At 40.7% G+C, this 18488-nt stretch overlaps 3 protein-coding genes across 4 annotated transcripts; 1 reads left to right on the top strand and 2 right to left on the bottom strand.

The window, feature by feature from the left end:
- Positions 1 to 864: 864 nt before the first annotated feature.
- LOC127783488 (probable cytokinin riboside 5'-monophosphate phosphoribohydrolase LOGL1) lies at positions 865 to 3536 on the top strand. The gene is made up of 7 exons (XM_052310681.1): positions 865 to 1201; positions 1331 to 1428; positions 1529 to 1559; positions 2467 to 2566; positions 2667 to 2737; positions 2827 to 2970; positions 3088 to 3536. Exons 1-7 carry the CDS (start codon positions 1064 to 1066, stop codon positions 3175 to 3177), a joined length of 672 nt encoding a protein of 223 aa, XP_052166641.1. The 5' UTR covers positions 865 to 1063; the 3' UTR covers positions 3178 to 3536.
- A 774-nt stretch (positions 3537 to 4310) lies between these two features.
- Positions 4311 to 9243, bottom strand: LOC127783435 (casein kinase 1-like protein 2). 2 transcript variants are annotated; one of them, XM_052310678.1, is made up of 14 exons: positions 8745 to 9239; positions 8590 to 8630; positions 7853 to 7922; positions 7620 to 7768; positions 7270 to 7365; positions 7099 to 7169; positions 6710 to 6771; positions 6465 to 6528; positions 6304 to 6388; positions 6099 to 6225; positions 5844 to 5926; positions 5687 to 5747; positions 5338 to 5474; positions 4311 to 5024 (listed from the first exon to the last, which is right to left on the bottom strand). In XM_052310678.1, exons 1-14 carry the CDS (start codon positions 8818 to 8820, stop codon positions 4728 to 4730), a joined length of 1419 nt encoding a protein of 472 aa, XP_052166638.1. In that variant the 5' UTR covers positions 8821 to 9239; the 3' UTR covers positions 4311 to 4727. The 2 variants fall into 2 exon arrangements, with proteins under 2 accessions (XP_052166638.1, XP_052166637.1); XM_052310677.1 differs by having other exon boundaries at positions 6099 to 6388; positions 8745 to 9243.
- Positions 9244 to 12954: 3711 nt separating this feature from the next.
- On the bottom strand, positions 12955 to 17372 carry LOC127766598 (probable magnesium transporter NIPA9). Its single transcript, XM_052291725.1, has 9 exons — positions 16951 to 17372; positions 16755 to 16853; positions 16532 to 16661; positions 16305 to 16393; positions 15845 to 15901; positions 15710 to 15768; positions 14728 to 14848; positions 13717 to 13865; positions 12955 to 13373 (listed from the first exon to the last, which is right to left on the bottom strand). Exons 1-9 carry the CDS (start codon positions 17059 to 17061, stop codon positions 13157 to 13159), a joined length of 1032 nt encoding a protein of 343 aa, XP_052147685.1. The 5' UTR covers positions 17062 to 17372; the 3' UTR covers positions 12955 to 13156.
- Between the last annotated feature and the right edge of the window lie 1116 nt (positions 17373 to 18488).

Genomic DNA, 18488 nt, shown 5'->3' with positions numbered 1-18488 from the left:
ATTTACAATGTAAGTCTCAAAATTACATATGTAAATTCTAAAATTATATATGTAAATTTAAAAATTACACACTAATTACATATGTAAGTGGAGTGTAAATGAGGTGTAACTACTGTGTAAGTGGCTGAAAAAAATCGACTGTAGCATATGTCGCCATAATTATAGCCAATCCGTTTCTCTTTCTGTTCAGGCTGTTTGACTCAGAACAATATAAGGGGGGCAGGTGCTCGTGAGTGGCTGAGAGCTGTTGCTAGGGTCAACGCAGAACGTGATGGTGTAAGATGATGAAAGGTTGACGAGAAGTTCAGAATTACTGCCAGCTCCAAGTTTACCGCGTATGATCTCACGTAGTAGCAGTTGGAGATAATCGCTTTCACGGCATCATCAATGATTTCCTGGAAGATAATCTGAATGTACTGAATATACAGTGTTAGGCTGGTTGTTAGGTGTTCATGTTGCCGTCCTGATTCTATACACGGAAAACATTCTGGATTCCCTTTGAACACGGTTAGAGAGCTATAGCATACATAACTCACCAATTATAGAACCAACAATTACATAACAACATGATGACACTGCATTGTTTTGATATATGGTAGACCATATCATATAACTTTTTTTTTTGCGGGGCATATCATATAACTTTGTACTCCACTAAAGAATAGAACACCAATATGATCTACTATCTAGTACAGTATCTGCAGTACTACTGTCTACTACTACCAAGGCAAAAGGAGTTCATCAGGAGATGGTGCAAATGGTAAGGGCCAAACTGCAAGAAAAAGCTGGCTGCCATGCCAATGCCATGGGGACCTCCTGGTGCAATTTGGTCCATTTGACCCTCCAAATTAATCAGGGGATTAAAAAAAAAAAAAAGAGGGGCAATCGCATCAGAAACCTTAATGCCGCCTTCGTTTGAAGCTCTCAAAGATCGCAACTTTCCGAGAGAAGATAACACAGCGCACAGAAAAGAGAAGCTGCCAAACCCGGCCACCTCCTCCTCTCCTCTCCTCCCCCATCGCCTTCCCCAATCCGTCGGCGAGGCCAAGGCAGGCAGGAAGCCATGGGCGACAACAGCGCCGCCGCGGCGGCCGTGGCCGCGCCGCGCGGCAGGTTCGGCAGGATCTGCGTCTTCTGCGGCAGCAACGCCGGCAACCGCGCGGTGTTCGGCGACGCGGCGCTCCAGCTCGGGCAGGAGCTGGTAATGCTGTGCCCCGCGCGCCGCCCGGATTGGGTTGCCGCCCTCCGGGTTTTTCGGGTTTGTTTGATTATTTCGCTATGGAGTTCATGGTTTGATTTCTGTTGTGGGGGTTGTTTGATTCTTGCGCAGGTGTCGAGAGGGATCGAGTTGGTCTACGGTGGCGGCAGCGTCGGGTTGATGGGCTTGATCGCGCAGACGGTTCTTGATGGCGGCTGCGGTGTTCTCGGGTTGGAAATTTCGGCCCTGCCCTGTTCATCTTCACCAATGGCACAGTGTGGATTAATCTATAATAAAAACTTGTGGCTGTTCTTCTTGATTCTTTTGCAGGGTGATTCCAAAAGCACTCATGCCCACCGAGGTATGCAATTCTTTTTTGTCTTCTCTTCTTCTTTGTGCATTGTTCAGAAGTATTGATTGCCGACTTTCCACTATGCCTTCTAATCTAGCAGCACCTAATTGGCTAATTGGTTATTAGGCACAAGGGTCTATCACGTACTCGTATAGAATGTAAAATGACTGAAAATCTCCCCGTTTAAACAAATTAAGGAGTGATAGCATCTTAGAACGCTTGCTGTCAGATGGGTCATCTCAATCCATGCCATCGATGTATCAAGGTTTTCATGAGCATTGCATCAGCTATACAGCTCTTATATCAGTGGCCACTAAAATCAACACGACTGTTAGTCCAGCTTGATTCACCTTTGCCTATCAGCTTAGAGATAAGTGGTCATTAAGGAAATAAGGAGACAAGGAATTCGGACTAGAATTTAGGTGGTATAATTGCAGAATTTAGGTGGTGTAATTGCAGCCTAACAGTTTAGACTTTTGGGCAGTACAACTTGGCATTTTTAAACTTTGCCATTCGGTGGATGTGATATAATAGAATCTGTAACTTGCCAATAGGACAGCACAAGTTGTGAGAAAAAAGTAACAAGCAGTAGGTAATTCAAATATTGTAATCGCTCTGGTAGGCAGGTGACGATAGGCATTGGAATGATTGCAAATCTTAGTTCAGAAACTGAACATATGTAGTCATGGTCATATGGATAGGGTAAATGTAAACAAAACGATGCTCTCTCGACCTTTATCAAGGTGAAGTTATATCTCCAGAATTTTCTGACGACATGTACTGTAACTGTTTGCCCATGTTTGAAGAATAGTGATAAGTCACAAAAGATTAAGAGTAGTCTCAAAAACTTATCCTTGAAACTACGAGATTACGGCCTACTTATGTTACCATTTGACACACCAAAACTCTAATGTAGATATCAGGTGCAAGTGTTGGAGAAGTGAAAATTGTGTCTGACATGCATGAGAGGAAAGCTGAGATGGCACGCCAATCCGATGCCTTCATCGCTCTTCCTGGTATTACACTCAGTTCTACATGTTTTCTTGATACTATTTGAACGGGCTAATATTTCAAACCACCATGCTTAATTACTGACAACTTTTTTGTGGACAATAGGAGGGTATGGAACAATGGAGGAGTTGTTAGAGATGATAACTTGGTCACAACTTGGAATTCATGACAAACCAGTGAGTTTAAGTACATAGGCTGGCTATGACAATTGACAAACAAGTTTTCCTACAAATAATCAAAGGAACTGATCATTGACTTACAACAGGTTGGGTTGCTGAATGTGGACGGTTACTATGATCCGTTGCTTGCGCTATTTGATAAGGGTGCGGCAGAAGGATTTATTAAGGCCGATTGCAGACAAATAATTGTTTCGGCACCGACTGCGCATGAGCTGCTGAGAAAGATGGAGGTAAACTGACCTCATTTATCTGTGGTTAATACCTTGTCTTTTAGTTTAAAAATACCTAACTTGATCGACTTAACATTGTTTATTGTATTGACGATATTTTGTCTTCGTCATGTTCAGCAATACACTCGTTCACACCAGGAGGTAGCGCCACGTACAAGCTGGGAGATGTCAGAGCTTGGTTATGGAAAGACACCAGAGGAATCGTAGCATAATCTGCTAATGTGACATTGTTCCTGAAGGAGAATTGCAGCTACTCCTTTTATCTCCCATTTTGGTTACCTTATCGTGTTACCTGTCCAGTCAACTTCATCCGGTGAAGAAGATGCATAAGAAAATATGTACCTACCCTCGGTTTTCCTGTGGGGGAATGAACGCATGGTTATAGTCCGTATAATATTTCCTGCCTTACATAAATTAAGAGGCATTTGAGCAACAGAATCCGTGTGTTTTCTCCTTGCAAATTCTATGCAAAATTCGATTGGGTCTTGTAAATCTGCAGATGTAATGCAAGGGAACACTTCTTATATGCATAGGCTTATCAAATGAAATATTTCAGTTCATCTGCACGACTTGCATGAAGCCTTTGCATTCAGTTGCAGTAAAACAAAACAAGTTGCATTTTCCTAGCAAAAAATAGGTAAATAAATTGCCCTACCCCCAACCCCAACAATCCCATCCCGCTGTGTTTGGTTGGCCATCTTTTGAGAGTGACCATGTTTTTGAGGCTTGAGGGTACAAGATGCATATAAATAATGACTTGATAACCACCCGCTACAGATGAGATGAACCTAGACTGTAGAGTGGAATTGATGCTAGGGAACTGACGTGGCACGAATACATAGTCCCATCAGCTCTTTCCCAACAAAGAGAGAGACCGCCGATGGTTACATTTTACCTGCTTTACATGGACGGCTGCAATGCTGTATTGGCTGTACAGAAGAAAATATATAATTTTGGTTCGTCCTTAGCTGATTAAGGTATAACTTGATTTTCATTATCATGCTTTTCAAACTGCTAAACGTATACTATTTCATATGAAAACTTTTTATATAAAAATTTCAGATAAATCCATTTTTCAAGTTTATAGTAATTAAAAATTAATTAATTATATACTAATAACTTTTTTTCATCTTTATCTTTATCAGAGTGTTGTATTTCCCTTCAAAACTGAACAGATTCATGGCTCAGTTGCCACTGTTTTAGTGCAAGCTACTTACATCAGTTATACCAGATAGGGAAGCAGCATGAAAATTTGGGTGGTTCCTATCTTTGGATTTTAATGGCGACAAACAGCGTCTCATCCCAATGATACACTACATCCAGAATGTTTCAAAAGAACATTAGTCAGAAGTATCTTCAGGTCAATCAATGATCTGATGAAACATTCTACATTTTCGAGTTCACCAGTTTCCAAATACAAGTTTGACCAGTTGCACTTGGGCACTTGGCTATACCGAGACATAGTATCTGGACATGGTACTGGAAGGAATAGAAATGGGGATACAGCTGACCAATGAACTAGAGAGGCCCCAGCAAACGAATAATAAAGACATTTACAGAACCGTCACATTAATTATAAGAGCTAAATTTCAGGCACCTCAGGCTGACCGCTTATTTACCGTGTCCAGAGGACCATCATCTGGCAAAAGCACTTCACATCCTCCTAACATATCCTGTGATACAAAACTCAACAGGAGATGCTGTGCTCATCTACAGATTATGATTTTTACAGAGCACATGTAGATGTTCCTTCATTGCTAGTACTGAACCCTCTCATCCCCGTCAAAATTAAGACCTTCAATACCTTTGAGGGCAGACTCGTAATTCTTAACGTTAGATGAGTGTCGGGCAGAAGATGAATGCTTTGGTTCTGCCGAATTGACTGGTGAGCTTTTCTGGGGACCAGAGGTTCTCCGAAATGCCCCAGGGCTTGCATCAGTGGCACGAGTTCGAGATGGTTCAGAAGTATCAGTAGGCATCACATCTCGGCTACTTGAAACAGCAGGCCTCCTTGAAGATCCACTAGATCGTCCCAAAAAATTCGAGGCAGATATCTAAATAGTAAAACAGCCAATAAGTAACAAACTGGAAGTAAAATTAATGATTTTCAATCGTTAGACTAAAGAATTCCAGCTAATGCTTTGAATCAATACAGAAAATAGCAACAGCCAGAGCTATAATGTCAATTGTTGAAGAGACACAACAAAGTTTATTAGGCTACAGAAAAACCACCCATAAAAAAAGGAGGGCAGCAGTGGTGTATGAACAGAAAAATACTGACTAGCATCTATCTAATTATTTTGCAATCACCTTGCCAATTCTTATGATCCACACAAAGAAAAATATGAACAAAACTCACTAACTCACCATGGGCTCTTTAGAAAAAGAAGCATCATTTCCCACAGGTGCCTTCTGTTTAGCCAAAGTCCCAACACTTGCAATAGGGGGTGGGGCACGGCGCCGATCCATTGATGACCAACCACTAGTCCTTCCTTCATCAACACCTAAAATAACAAATGAATGAGAAAACAAACTCATTATTTGTGTGCAAACACAACAAACTTGTCCTCTCTAGTTTTTGTCATGCTATCACAAAACCAAATGAACCTTACAGTGAATAAGGTGTTCTAACATACAATAATGCAAATCACCCAGAACCACTTGCAAGAGAAAAGGACGATCTGGTCACATGGAATGATCAGAAGTAGATAATTACCTGACTGCCTGTCATTTTGCAATGCTGGTGGTGCTAACCCAGAAGGTCCTGCACCATGGCCCTGCAACATAGGCTACTAATCAAAACTTCCCCAACAGATGTCTACATAGAATATGCATTTATTGTGGGGGTGTTGACTGTTAAGGCAGAGACTTACCACTGCACGGGGTGGAGCACTAGCAATTTGAGATTGCTGGTACTTCAGTATTGTCCAGTCAAACACATAGTCAAACTGAAAACCTGCAAAGCAGAATAACAATAATTAACTAGATGCTTGGATATTTTGAGTAGAATAAGCCTTTTACAGTTATATGGAGGAGGAAATCAATGTTTCTTGGGTTTTTTTTTAAAGTGTAACAGGGAAAATAATGTGCCTGCTCTGGACCACTTCAAGCATGACATCAAAACTAACCTTCCCGGATAAAAAGGTCACGGAAAAGTCGCTTAAGGTAGGAATAATCAGGCTTGTCATCAAACCGCAGTGAGCGGCAATAGTGGAAATATGATGCAAACTCAGTAGGATAGCCTCGGCATAGAGCCTGAAATAGAAGAACATTAGAGCCAACAGAATTGAAAGGAAGCACTGGCTTACAGTACATATGTGACAAATATAGTACCTCAATTGATGTCGCAACTTTTTTCTCACTGATTTTCTCATACTTTTGTTTCTTTGTTCCTGCTTTCAGACCCTGCCAAGGAAGACTGAAGAGAAAACAATGTAAAGATTGATGCATTGTACATAAATGGGTACACAAATGGGTAAACCAATAAAACCCACCTCCCCCTTAAAAAGTACATAAGTACATATCCAAGAGATTCCAAGTCATCTCTTCGGCTTTGTTCTGGCCATACAAAAGGAACAAAAAATTTAGTCAGACCTATGTGCAGCGCGACAATGTGAAAGTGCTCCACTTGACAACAGATTGAAGTCCACTTGACAACAGATTGAAGTATGGAGTATAGACAGGCAAGAGCCATAATGGTAAAAAAGAAAATCATGAACTGGTTGGTGCCAAATCTCACCAATTCCGAGATGGGTGTTCACACTTGCATATCTTGCTGTCCCAGTCAAGTTTTTGTTCTCCCTGCAGCATTAATTAGCAAGTCAGAACCTTGACAAAAATTGACCCTTTTATGTGCAATGCCCTTTTATGCTCTCTTGTTCTCCCACTAGACTCTGTGGGCCTGTGAGGATCTACTGAGGTCACTATCAAAATGGTTTAATTTGGTATAGTATTTACCGGGTAGAGCTTATGCTATTGTAATTAGAAAAGCATAAATTAACTCAGACTTGGTCCAGACTATAGTAGTGAATGCTGAGCAACTGTAATTAACTCAGATAACTTATGCTATTGTAATTAGAAAAGTATACATTAATCATGAATGCAGAGCAATTGCCCTTTTCATTGTACCTATATGGGATGTGCTGATGAGTGGAGGTATCCCTGTACTTTTTAGCGAGACCGAAGTCTATTATGTAGACCTGAAATAAGAGACAGATTGATGAAGAAAGTGGTTAAACAACCCAGCAAAATTTGATCATCAAGAACTGAAGTGTCAAGTGAAAGCTGCAATTTACCCACCTGATTAGCTCGCCTACCAAGACCCATAAGAAAATTGTCTGGCTTAATGTCTCGATGGAGAAAAGATTTGGAATGGACAAATTCCACTCGGTTTATCTACAAGAGAGGGACCGAGATCACTTAAAGATAATCATGTAAGAACAAACATGGAACTAAAACACAAAGAGAGAAACAGAATTTAAATGTCAACATGTAAGAATGTGTCTGCACAAAGAAAACGTTGGTGTGGGTAGCAGGGGCAGAACTATAGGCCACGATGAAAGTTAGTAACTGAGACAGATCTACAGTTGATTCTTTGCTATGTAAAAGGTATTAATGTATAACTACTTAGTGGTTAAGAGTAGGCATACCATCTGATCAGCGAGCATAAGTACAGTCTTAAGAGATAATTTTCTGCTGCAAAAATTAAATAGGTCCTCAAGGCTTGGACCCAGCAAATCCATAACCAAGACATTGTAGTCTCCTTCTACACCAAACCATCTGACATTTGGAATTCCGGCTGCAAGAATAAAGATAGTCAAACCACATAGTCTCTTTTAAGCATTAAAACAGTATACAAATGCACAATGTAGAGCTTCCGTACTTCCTCCTTGCAAAATCCTGTAAATCTTAGACTCGTAGAGCAACTGGGGATGCTTTGTCTTCACGTTTTCCTGTATAAGAAACAAAGCAATCACATGCAAACTTCTTTGAAACAATGGTAGCAAGTAGCAACTAAGATAAATTACCTTGCATTCTCAAATTAATAATATAAAAGGCAACAAGCTATATGGATATTAATATCATGTGACAAGGCCGATCTATTTCTCATCATTTCACCACTACAAATATTAGCACTCTACTGGTGGAAATCATGCTACTGGTCCTCATTTCTCTGTTTGCTCATTTTAGCTATCGAGTATCAAGCAGTATTCTACTAATAGCTGAATATCACTTTATCAGTCACCGGTTTACCAATATTAGGTGGGCGCATCAAGACATGCCAATTTAATGAAGTGACTACACCAAACTACCAAAGGATTCACCTACTAGTAAGTACTAGAGCTGCTAAGGGATGAGGAACTGAATAGAAATCCAACTGAAAAGTTTGAATTGTTTCGAGGAAAGCGGCATAATAGTACTAACTATGCTATAGATACAAAAACACGAGCTGACAGGAGCTGGAACAACAGCAGTTGCAGTGGCCAAAACATCGGATAAGCACAAACAGCAGGCTAAAACAGCAGAACCACTGCTTCGAAGCATCAGAAAGCAGCATATCAAGAATATATTTTTTTAACAAAGATCTAAGCAGCTAATCCCCAGCAGAAGAGCACAGACCAGCTTAATCGCGACCTCCTCGTTCGTCTGGATATTAGTTCCTGCATGAACAAACAACCCACAACTCAGTACAGCAACACCAGAAACCGATCAAGCACCAAAAAACCAACCCCCCAAAAAATAACCCAAACTTTTGCGCAAGAGAAGCCCCGCACCGAGATAGATCTCCCCGAAGGAGCCGCTCCCGATCTTGCGACCGAGCCGGAACTTGTTCCCAACCCGTGGCTCCATCAGCTCCTTCCCCAGAGGAAAAAACCAGCAGAGCCGGGAAGCGTCCACAGAGAGCAAAACCGGAGAGGGGGGGGGAAAAAGGGCTAAAAACACGCGCTTTTCCACCGGAAATCTAGCGGCGGGAGGGAGCACAGATCGGCGCGGCGGGGCTGGGAGTGGGGGACTCTCGTGCTACCTAGGGTTTGAGAGGAGGCGGAGGGAGGAAGGGGAGGAGGAGGAGGAGGAGGCGGCCATGGCCGTACGGGCGAGGCGCTGCTGCGTGCGTACACACGCTTCGCTCGGATTAGTTTTTTTTTTCTTTTCCTTTTTGCTTCGTGGAGGAGTTGGGAAGTAGACGAAGCAGGCAAGAGGAAGAGAAAAGAAAAGAAGAAAAAAAGAAAAAAAAAACAAAAGGAGCGGTTTGGCCTTCGGCTTCTATGCGTACCTATCTATATCTCATATTCTCTCATCTATTGAGCATTTGGGCTTTGTGTTTTGAGGGTATCCAGTTTTGAGTCCCTCTCTTCCTCCTCGCTTTCGCTGTCTCCGTCTCTAAAGATTTTTTTTTTCAAGGGTTTTGTAGCTTTGGTATGAGTGGTACATTATGGATAAGATAAAGCATTGGCTTATCATGATTAGAAATATTAAGGGTGCAAGAAATTTGTTGCTCTAATTTTATAGGGTAAGGTATGCAATGCTTCAGGGTTTAAATTGTGTGCCTTGTAGCGGCATTTAGGCCTTTTTGTTTGTTTGCTATTTGCTTTGAGGGTTATCAATCTCAAGGCTGGTTGGATAAGGGTACTTAATGGCATGCTTCATAATGAAGCATGTCCAAAGAAAATTTTGTTTGCCACACTACAAGGTTAACCATAAAGCACATAGAATTCACTATTGTAGGCTAAGAATGACAATGACATCGGTGTGTTGTTTCTGATTAGGTTCATGGATTGCGTTAGGTTGCTTGTGAGACCTTTTTTTTTAGAAGCGGGACACATTTTGTTTGCTAATTTTCTAATATGTCGTTATTTTATTAACATAGCTCTTACATATTATTTGTAGACAATAAATGACTAGTACAACAATGTTTCCACATTAATATAAAAATATATGGTCATTGATTACTTATACATTATAGTACCATGACCATAGATCATATCGAGAATTTGTGCTAAAATCACGCCATTGTAATTACTCTGGACTCTTCATTTTCACTTAACATATTTAGACTAAAAAGTGTCCATATAAAATACAACCTGCTAATTATTATTTCCGAATTTTGAACTTATCAAATCATGAAATGAGACTCTAGAGCAAATACAATTTAGGATTTCTTAATTCCAAATCTGTAATTGTTGAAACATGAAAACCACTCTATAATTGAGACTACAAATCAAGTACAACTCAATATTTATCACTTATAAATTTGAAAATTATGAAATCATGGAAAAGCTATAATTGAGATTTCAAATCGACAACTGAAAATTTATTAATTTGAAATTTCTAGATTATGAAAAGCGCTAAATTGTGACTCTATGCATGATGAATTTAAATTTTAATATGATTAAAATTTTGATATGTGTTACATCAATAACAATAGCTCATGTAATACATGGGTTGGCGACTAATTGTTGTTGGAATTAATGGATGGGCCTTAGCCCACTCGAAATTTAATTCTTTGGAAAATCACAAAAGCCCACCTTATAGGATGGCATGCATGTGGAGTTTAGTACCACATTGCTTATTCTACGAGAGGGGACCTCCTTAAAAGGGAGGATGCCCTCCTAGCCACTTGAAGCATGTGTGGTGGAGAGAATAGGGGCAACACGCGCGCTCGCTCGCCGGGCCGGGTAGGCGACGCGTGCACGACGTACGCCAAAAATTGGTTCCTCACTTTGCGCAGATGCAGCCTCCTTTTGCAGTTTTGTTTTGCTGCAAATTCGGATTCGTTTTTGTTCCTCCTTTTGCAGTTTTGTTTTGCTGCAAATTCGGATTCGCTTTTGTTTTGGAAACATTCTGAAAAATCCGGTGCGTGAAAAACGGCGTGGAGTCCGGATAAGTCTATGTGTAGATCTAATGATGCGTTAATGCTAGTATATATCTGCAATGCCATGATTTATTTATGGAATATATTAAATCATTATATGCCTATAATCTCAACAATTGTAACGGTATATTGTAAAGATCATAGAAGATGCAGACAAACTCATATAGCTAGCTTGGTTCAAGATTAGATTTTACTATCGCACTCGTTTTTTTCAGCAATAGAATTAGTCAGCTTTGAATGGAAGTCAATTTTACTCTGGCTTGGACTTGAATACTTCATTCAACAAAGTAGGAGCATGTGCTACCTACGTGGACTATTATGCCGTACAGGGTCGCAGCAGCGTTGCAACCTCTTTTACAGGCAGAGAATTAACAGGACATATGGATGAATGAGGCTTGTAGCTTCCTTTCCTTGGCATATAGTCAACTCATGCCATATCGTGTGAAAAGAGACATGCAAATAAATCACAAGTGGTAATCATTATAACTTAAATAGTAGCAATTTCGCCACAGGATGAATTCCGTAGAGACAATGAAATATCTCTGTGAAGTGTGCAGTCTGTGGGTTGTTTAGAACAGGGTTGTAAAATTTTGGCGTATCACATCGGATATACGGACATATATTTAAAGTATTAAACGTAGTCTAATAACAAATCAAATTACAGAATACGCCTGTAAACTGCGAGAGGAATTTATTAAGCCTAATTAATCCGTTATTAGCACATGTTTACTGTAGCACCACATAGTTAAATCATGGAGCAATTAGGCTTAAAATATTCGTCTTGCAAATTAGTCGTAATCTATGCAATTAGTTTTATTTTTAGCTTATATTTAATATTTTATGCATGTGTTTAAACGTTTGATGTGATAGGGTGAAAAATTTTAGGATGGGATTTAAACAGATATTTAGGAAAGTGTCATAACGAAAAAAATACGCAAAGAAGATTGTTGGTACCCTGTTTAGCTGTAGATGTTCAAGAAAGCTGTGGACGCAACTCAAAAATCTACAAAATCTTTTTCCTTTTTTTAGCACTGGATGACGACACTTTTTAGACGCTGGGCCAAGGATATTTTTTCTTTTCAGACCAGGGACCCAATGGCCAAGGCTACTGATGTGACAAGAGCCTTAAGATTTTTCCAACAACACGTAACACACAAACATTTGTTGACCCAACTTAGCTAATCAAATGGCTGGACAAAATCCACGCCTAACACCTAATTAGACACAATCAAGGCTATCTTAATCATTGGAGTCTTGGGAAGTTTCAGGACATATATATTTGTTTTGGGAGTAGCTCATGTCACAAGGGAAAAGAATGGAAGCATCTGCAAGATAAGCTGGTTTTGTTTTAAAGCATCTGCAAGCAAAATCCTGAATTCCTAACACACTTGGAACCTAGGGCAGAGAGAATACCAAACCGCTATGTACTACTACTCTGTCCTATAAAAAAACAAACTTTAGCTATGAATCTGGACACGTCGTAGTTAGAATTAGACTTTTTTTTTTTAAATGGAGGGGGTACATTCTGATTTGGATCGGTTTGTATAATTGGCCTCTTCGTTTGGCAGCATGGAAAACAGAGACAAGAGAATGGTCATCCTATTATCCTTTTATATTCTTCACTATATTTTTCAATGAAAAGCTACGGCTCATCGAAATTACCGAAGCATATACTCGCATAGTTCAGAAGACCGAGGCGATCGCGACGGCACAAGTATTGTACAGTTCCCAACATGAGCCATGTTACGTTACTGTGTCTGTAACTGTAACTGTTGAAACTTCATTTCTTTATCATGAAAAAAGAAACCTTTCATTTCTTAGACAAAGTACTGGTCCAACTAGTACGGAGTAGTACTTATATAGTAAAGCACCCAGCAGTCAGCAGGCAATAGCTGTTGCAAAACCATTGCCTTATTATCACGGTGTAAAAACATAACACTGCTTATTGTAGATGTCATTCTGGTGTAAAAACATAACAAAGAGCTGTTAAATGCCTTTACTTACACAAGCTCGAGAAAAGGCATAACAGTAGTCAGTACCTCAAACAAAAGAAAAAAAAAACTTTCATGCAACAGAACAAACCGATTTAGCAGTTGCCAACTAACCGAATGAAAAGATGAAACCTGGTCAAAATGCAAGGTTAAGTTTTCCAAAGAGGCTGTATAGATCAATAAGAGCAGACAAGCAGTATACGATATCACCAACCCAAACTTTAAAGATGCTACTCTAGACTTTACATTCACATCAGGAGTCAATTAAACAACATGGCACATTTGAGGTGCCAAAACAATCTTGCTCCAGCAGGAACTTTTTCTAGGCCTTCTCTTTCGATGGAGATGTTAGCAGATGCAATGTGGATGCATGGATTGTTGTGCTTGGGATGGGGTCCTTTCCTCGCGCTGAGCTAGGCCTCCTGATGCTGTGGGTACGCTCCACATTACTCTTCAAAAACTTCTGCACAGATCTGGGTAGCCGAGCAATTATCCGGGTTGAACTAACAAGAAGTATCACTCCTGTAATAATGAAGAACCTGCAAGGATAATTAAGTATTTAATTTATCTTGTAGATTTGTAGTAGAAAAATACTTTCATAGAAAATCCAAATGGAATAGGGAGCAGAAACAGACATCATATTTGTTGAACAGTATTTGTCAATCAAGACAACATGTCATCAGTCCAACATTGACATTATTTTGGCTAAGAGAATTTCATGAAACCAGTAACCTTATCAATGTAACTAATAAGCTCTGACTAAATGCCATCCAGTTGTAGCACTAGATGAATTTGCTAAAAAGACAATGTTCATTACAGTAGCTGAGTATTGAAGCATGAATGGAAATGATTAACCAACAACAAAATCGCAAGAAATATTACCATCCAAGTAAGAGAAAAAAGCGGCCCGTGGGAGCTGTGGGAAGATGTTCATCAAGAGCAATCATACCAGCTACAACGCCAGACACAATAGATGCAACTGATGTACAAGTGGACACAACAATTGCCCTTCCATGCTTCAGACCTCGAGTCTACATGAATGAAGTGTCCCCTTAGTGAAAAACTAAATGAAATCAGAGCAGATCATTGAAAAGGTATAAGAAAACTCCACATGGCAGATGTTATAACATATCTCATTAAATGGATCCAGTACATTAGAGTAATGTAAATGTAAAAGTGTAAAACAAAAGGATAAATGTCTTTGATGAAAACTAGAATTATGCATATCATCGATGCCGAATTGCCGAGTGACCATCAACTACACATTAAAATAGCATCTTTTCTTTTCAGTTAGTTAACCATTTTTTTCCATAGCCTTATATTCAGTAGTACTCCCTCCGTCCCAAAATATAACAACTTTTAGCTCTTATGATTTGTCCCAAAATATAACAACTTCTCTACCAACATTCTCTTCCCAACCAATCACAACCCTCCACTATTCACTTTTCCTACCTACCTCCACTACTCATCCAATCACAACCCTCCACCACTTACTTCTACCTACTTTCTTAATAACCGTGTCTAACCCTAAAACTTCTTATATTCTGGGACGGAGAGAGTAGCTAATATTACATGGTATCACATGTTATGTGGTCATGCTCTAGCAGTCTAGCCATAGGCTCATGATACATTTATAGATCCACTTCTATCTCCTGCCTGAAACCCCACTTTGACGTCCCACCCCACCCCTGGTCCTGCTTCAGAGACAGAAGCTCATGCTTCTTTGTTTCCCCATGTGATGCACCCAAGGTATTGGCATAACAACTAGGTATAGGAGTCCAATTAATATCTGAATGCTTTATACAGATATTACATGACCCACCTAACTGTATACACTATCAAGGCAACAGTGCACACAAAGAACGGACCACATCTCTAGGAAGTGAGACATACCTGATAAACAAATCCCACAGCACTGCAGCCCACACTACAAGAAATGGCAGCCGGTACAACAATCTTTGGAAAACCCATTTCAGACATCACGAATCCTGTCTTAGATATCACTGATGAAATCCTATACACAAAAGGCAGTATGGGGTCTTTCAATAACAGTAAATTAAAACAAAAGGAAGTTCCGGAACATAAACATAAAATGTTCATTTCATGATAATTGTATGATTCTAAGAAATATAGTACTCTTTCCGTTTCAGGTTATAAGACGTTTTGACTTTGATCAAAATCAAACTGTTTCAAGTTTGACTAAGTTTATAGACAAATATAGTAATATTTACAATACTAAATTAGTTTCATCAAATCAATAATTGAATATATTTTCATAATAAATTTGTCTTGGGTTAAAAATGTTACTACTTTTTTCTACAAACTTGGTCAAACTTAAAGCAGTTTGACTTTGACCAAAGTCAAAACGTCTTATAACCTGAAACGGATGGAGTACCTCTTCAACAATAACTAGAAGAGTAGTTTCCACTTTGGGCCACCTTTTATTACCGTTGTTTCACTTTGAACTACTCTTTAACCAATGTTTTCACTTTGGACTGGGTAATCTTACCTTTGTGGCACTTTGAACCACCGTTAACTCTTTTACCCATCTACGTCCAACTTGTAGTATGTAAAAAAAAAAAAGGTCTGCATATAGATGCAGGAGTTCCTTGACGAGTAGGAGCCAGCATACTCGAAATCGTTCATATGCTTGAGAAGAGAGTCGGAGTGGTCCAAAGTGCAAGAAAGGTAAGATTACACAGTCCAAAGCAAAACTTCAGTAATAAAAGGTGACCGAAAGTGAAATTTACTCTAACTAGAATTCAACAGCGAGGAATGATGAATGAGAAGACTTGATTTTGGTTGTACAGTTTCTCCTTAATAGTGGAAGACCATAAAACATGGTAAATAATCGAAATAGATAATAAGAAATTACCCAAACAGAATGCCAGATTCCAATCCATATATGATCTCCTCGATCACTTCAGGTCCAGTCTGTACTGATTCATGTTCATGATCAATATTTGCTATGCGTAAACATGAATAAATAATTCCAAAATTTTGGACTCACCAACTCTTGTTCACGCCTTTGCCTTTTGTAGATATGAAGCCAAGTGTTGAGAAGAACCTTAATTGGCAAACAGCAATACACTTTGTCATCAACCATGATAGAAGCCATGTGCATGAAAATTATTGATACTAGCAACCACTCTAGTACCCTAGAACATTGACTCTTGTTCAATATATAGTTCTCTAATCTGAGATAACCAAACTGTTTTTAAAACCTCTGGTGCTTCAGCAAGAAGGTTACTTGGGAATTAATGGAAAGTGTTCCCAAAACAATTTGGTCCTGTGATTTACAGATTCTTTTATATGATGAAAGAAGCCATGTGATTTACATCTGAAATGCAAGTGTATTATTCATATGGCATGTCTAAAATCCTTTGCCGCTAGGTGAAATAAAATAGCAGAATGATAGAATGGGTATAAGAAAACTCAAGCGGCACCAAGTATGGTACATTGGTACCTACAAACAAGATGACAATGGAGAGCACCAGCCAAGGTATATTGAACAGTGGAATTTTGTCCACTTTCTGCTCCTCGCCTCCAACACCAACTCCTGAAGTATAAGAGAGGGCACAGCAAATAAAATCAAACGCACGATCACTGGCCCATGTGTTGACCACGAATCCTGTGAAGACACATTTATTTGTTTCACCATTGGATGCGTATCATAAAGGTTGTGAATGCATTTCACCTATCGTGCCTAGACCGGCCAATGTGATGGCGACCCAGTCGAGCCCGTTCATGGACTCCTTGAGGTAGAAATGGGAGAACACGCAGAGTATGGCGAGGCCACAGCCGGCGATCGGCTGCACGACGGAGACCTGCGAAGCAAGCACGGGTGTCGCACCGCAATCAGCACACAGAGCACCTGGAATCGGTGGGGGGAGGAAAGGATAGGGGGCACGGGAACGCACCGGCGCCTGCGAGAGCGCGGTGAGCATGAGCGCGGCGCCGCACATGTCCATGAGGAATCCGCTGATCCAGAGCCTGTTCAACGCGTACGCCCTAATCACCTGCGCAGACACCCGTCAACGGATCGAACAGCAGCGTCGCGATGCGGAGAAGAGGTGGGGGAAGAAGATGATGGGAGGAGCAAGGGGGCGGGCGGACCTTGAGCTTGAAGGAGAGGGGAGGGAGGATGTGGGTGCCCTTCTTCTGGAGGACCTTGCCGACGTTGTTGCCGGCGGCGCCGGCCAGCGTGAGCGCCACCGACTCCCACATCTCGCGTCCGCCACCGCCGTCCCGATCCGATCCGATGCAGCACTCGGTGAGCCGAGCGGCGTGGGATTTGGGGGGGTTTCCCCTTCTCTTTTATTCTAGAGCTCTTTTTTGGGAGGAGCCGAGGAGGAGGAGACCGCGAGCTGGAGGAGAGGTGTGGTGGTGGCCGGGTCGCGTTCGCTTCTCGCGTGGTAGCCTGCGCTTTTTCGGCCGCGCGCCCGTGATATCTCGCGATATCCTCCTATGTCCTGCAGCCGCCGCGGCCGGTGTTGGTGGCGCGTGCTCGTGGTCGTTTTGGTGCCTTCTTGCTGGTGGGTCGCGTGTGCGGGAAGGGAGCACGGAGCACCGCGCCGGGAGGTGCTGCCAGCCCTGCCACGCTAGACTCTCTCGGCCCAAAAAAATAAATTGGCTCACATGTTGGCAACGCTGTTGCCATGCTGCGCATCAACCTCGTTTGGTCTTGCCCAATTTTCGGCTGGCAACGACGAAATGCCCCTTTTAGTTTTGGCTCAGATGTTAGCAACGGCGTGCTGCTCATCAACCTCGTTTGGTCTTTTGCCCTAGTAGAAAGGCGAATCCACGAGTGAATGTAGAGGTAATAGAGATAAAATAACCAACAATAGAAAAGGATAATTCACGAGTGAAGGTAGACTTAGTAGAGATAAAAGGACGAGTTAGAACAGGATATGAAGCCTAGGTTTATCGTTTAATGTCCCAATCCAGGGAGGAATCCATGTCATAGCATCACAGCCTCGCCGCTGTCATCGTTCCGCTAGGCTTATAAAGTTGTTTGATTGATCTACAGAAAATTTGTAGAAATTCAAAGAGATCCTTGCAAGACAAAGAAGTGAAACATAGCGTTAACCTCCTGTTACAATTCATCTAAAATTCCCATGTGTAGGGCCATTCCATATGAATTTTGTAGGGATCCTAGAGATTCACCTCTCGCAACAACGAATGCAATTCCATTTCTTCATAATTCATCCAATCCAAAGAGGCCATAACTTATTTTTGCACAAGCACTTCAGAACAAATCACCACATAAATATTCTCATAACTAATTGGTAAGTAAACAAGCTTTTGCATACACGAATCTCTACATAAATATATCATATTTGCACATAGATGTTGCATGAAGGGCATTCTCAAATCACAACTTGAAACTATGAAGCATGATATCTGCCCAAGAACTATGTTCAATAGTTGCTTGTAATTGCAAGCATAAATGAACACATTTCACAAAATGTTAACACTTGGTAATGCAAGAAGCATCTTACTATTTTCCCTTATCATGCGAGTGTAACAAGGATGATGAGGTTTGGCACAAATCTAATGGTGAAATGTGGTAGGTGCATAATGTAAAAATTAGCTTACAGCATCCCATAAGAAGATCTGGATGTCACATATTGCAGTGATTTGAGGAACCGCGA

Source organism: Oryza glaberrima, chromosome 1 (assembly GCF_000147395.1).
Source record: "Oryza glaberrima chromosome 1, OglaRS2, whole genome shotgun sequence".
NCBI lineage: Eukaryota > Viridiplantae > Streptophyta > Magnoliopsida > Poales > Poaceae > Oryza > Oryza glaberrima.
The sequence above is the reverse complement of the archived record's forward strand: the minus strand, read 5'-3'. Positions and strand labels throughout refer to the sequence as shown.

Coding starts and splice junctions, on each gene's coding strand:
- LOC127783488 (XM_052310681.1), top strand. CDS start 1,064: ATGGGCGACAACAGCGCCGCCGCGGCGGCCGTGGCCGCGCCGCGCGGC. Junction 1,560..2,466: donor AAGCACTCATGCCCACCGAG/GTATGCAATTCT, acceptor ACTCTAATGTAG/ATATCAGGTGCAAGTGTTGG. Junction 2,738..2,826: donor TTGGAATTCATGACAAACCA/GTGAGTTTAAGT, acceptor GACTTACAACAG/GTTGGGTTGCTGAATGTGGA.
- LOC127783435 (XM_052310677.1), bottom strand. CDS start 8,820: ATGGAGCCACGGGTTGGGAACAAGTTCCGGCTCGGTCGCAAGATCGGG. Junction 8,631..8,744: donor CTTCGGGGAGATCTATCTCG/GTGCGGGGCTTC, acceptor TTGTTCATGCAG/GAACTAATATCCAGACGAAC. Junction 6,529..6,709: donor GAACACCCATCTCGGAATTG/GTGAGATTTGGC, acceptor TTGTATGGCCAG/AACAAAGCCGAAGAGATGAC.
- LOC127766598 (XM_052291725.1), bottom strand. CDS start 17,061: ATGTGGGAGTCGGTGGCGCTCACGCTGGCCGGCGCCGCCGGCAACAAC. Junction 14,849..15,709: donor GAATCTGGCATTCTGTTTGG/GTAATTTCTTAT, acceptor TTTTGTGTATAG/GATTTCATCAGTGATATCTA. Junction 13,866..14,727: donor CTGTGGGATTTGTTTATCAG/GTATGTCTCACT, acceptor TCATTCATGTAG/ACTCGAGGTCTGAAGCATGG.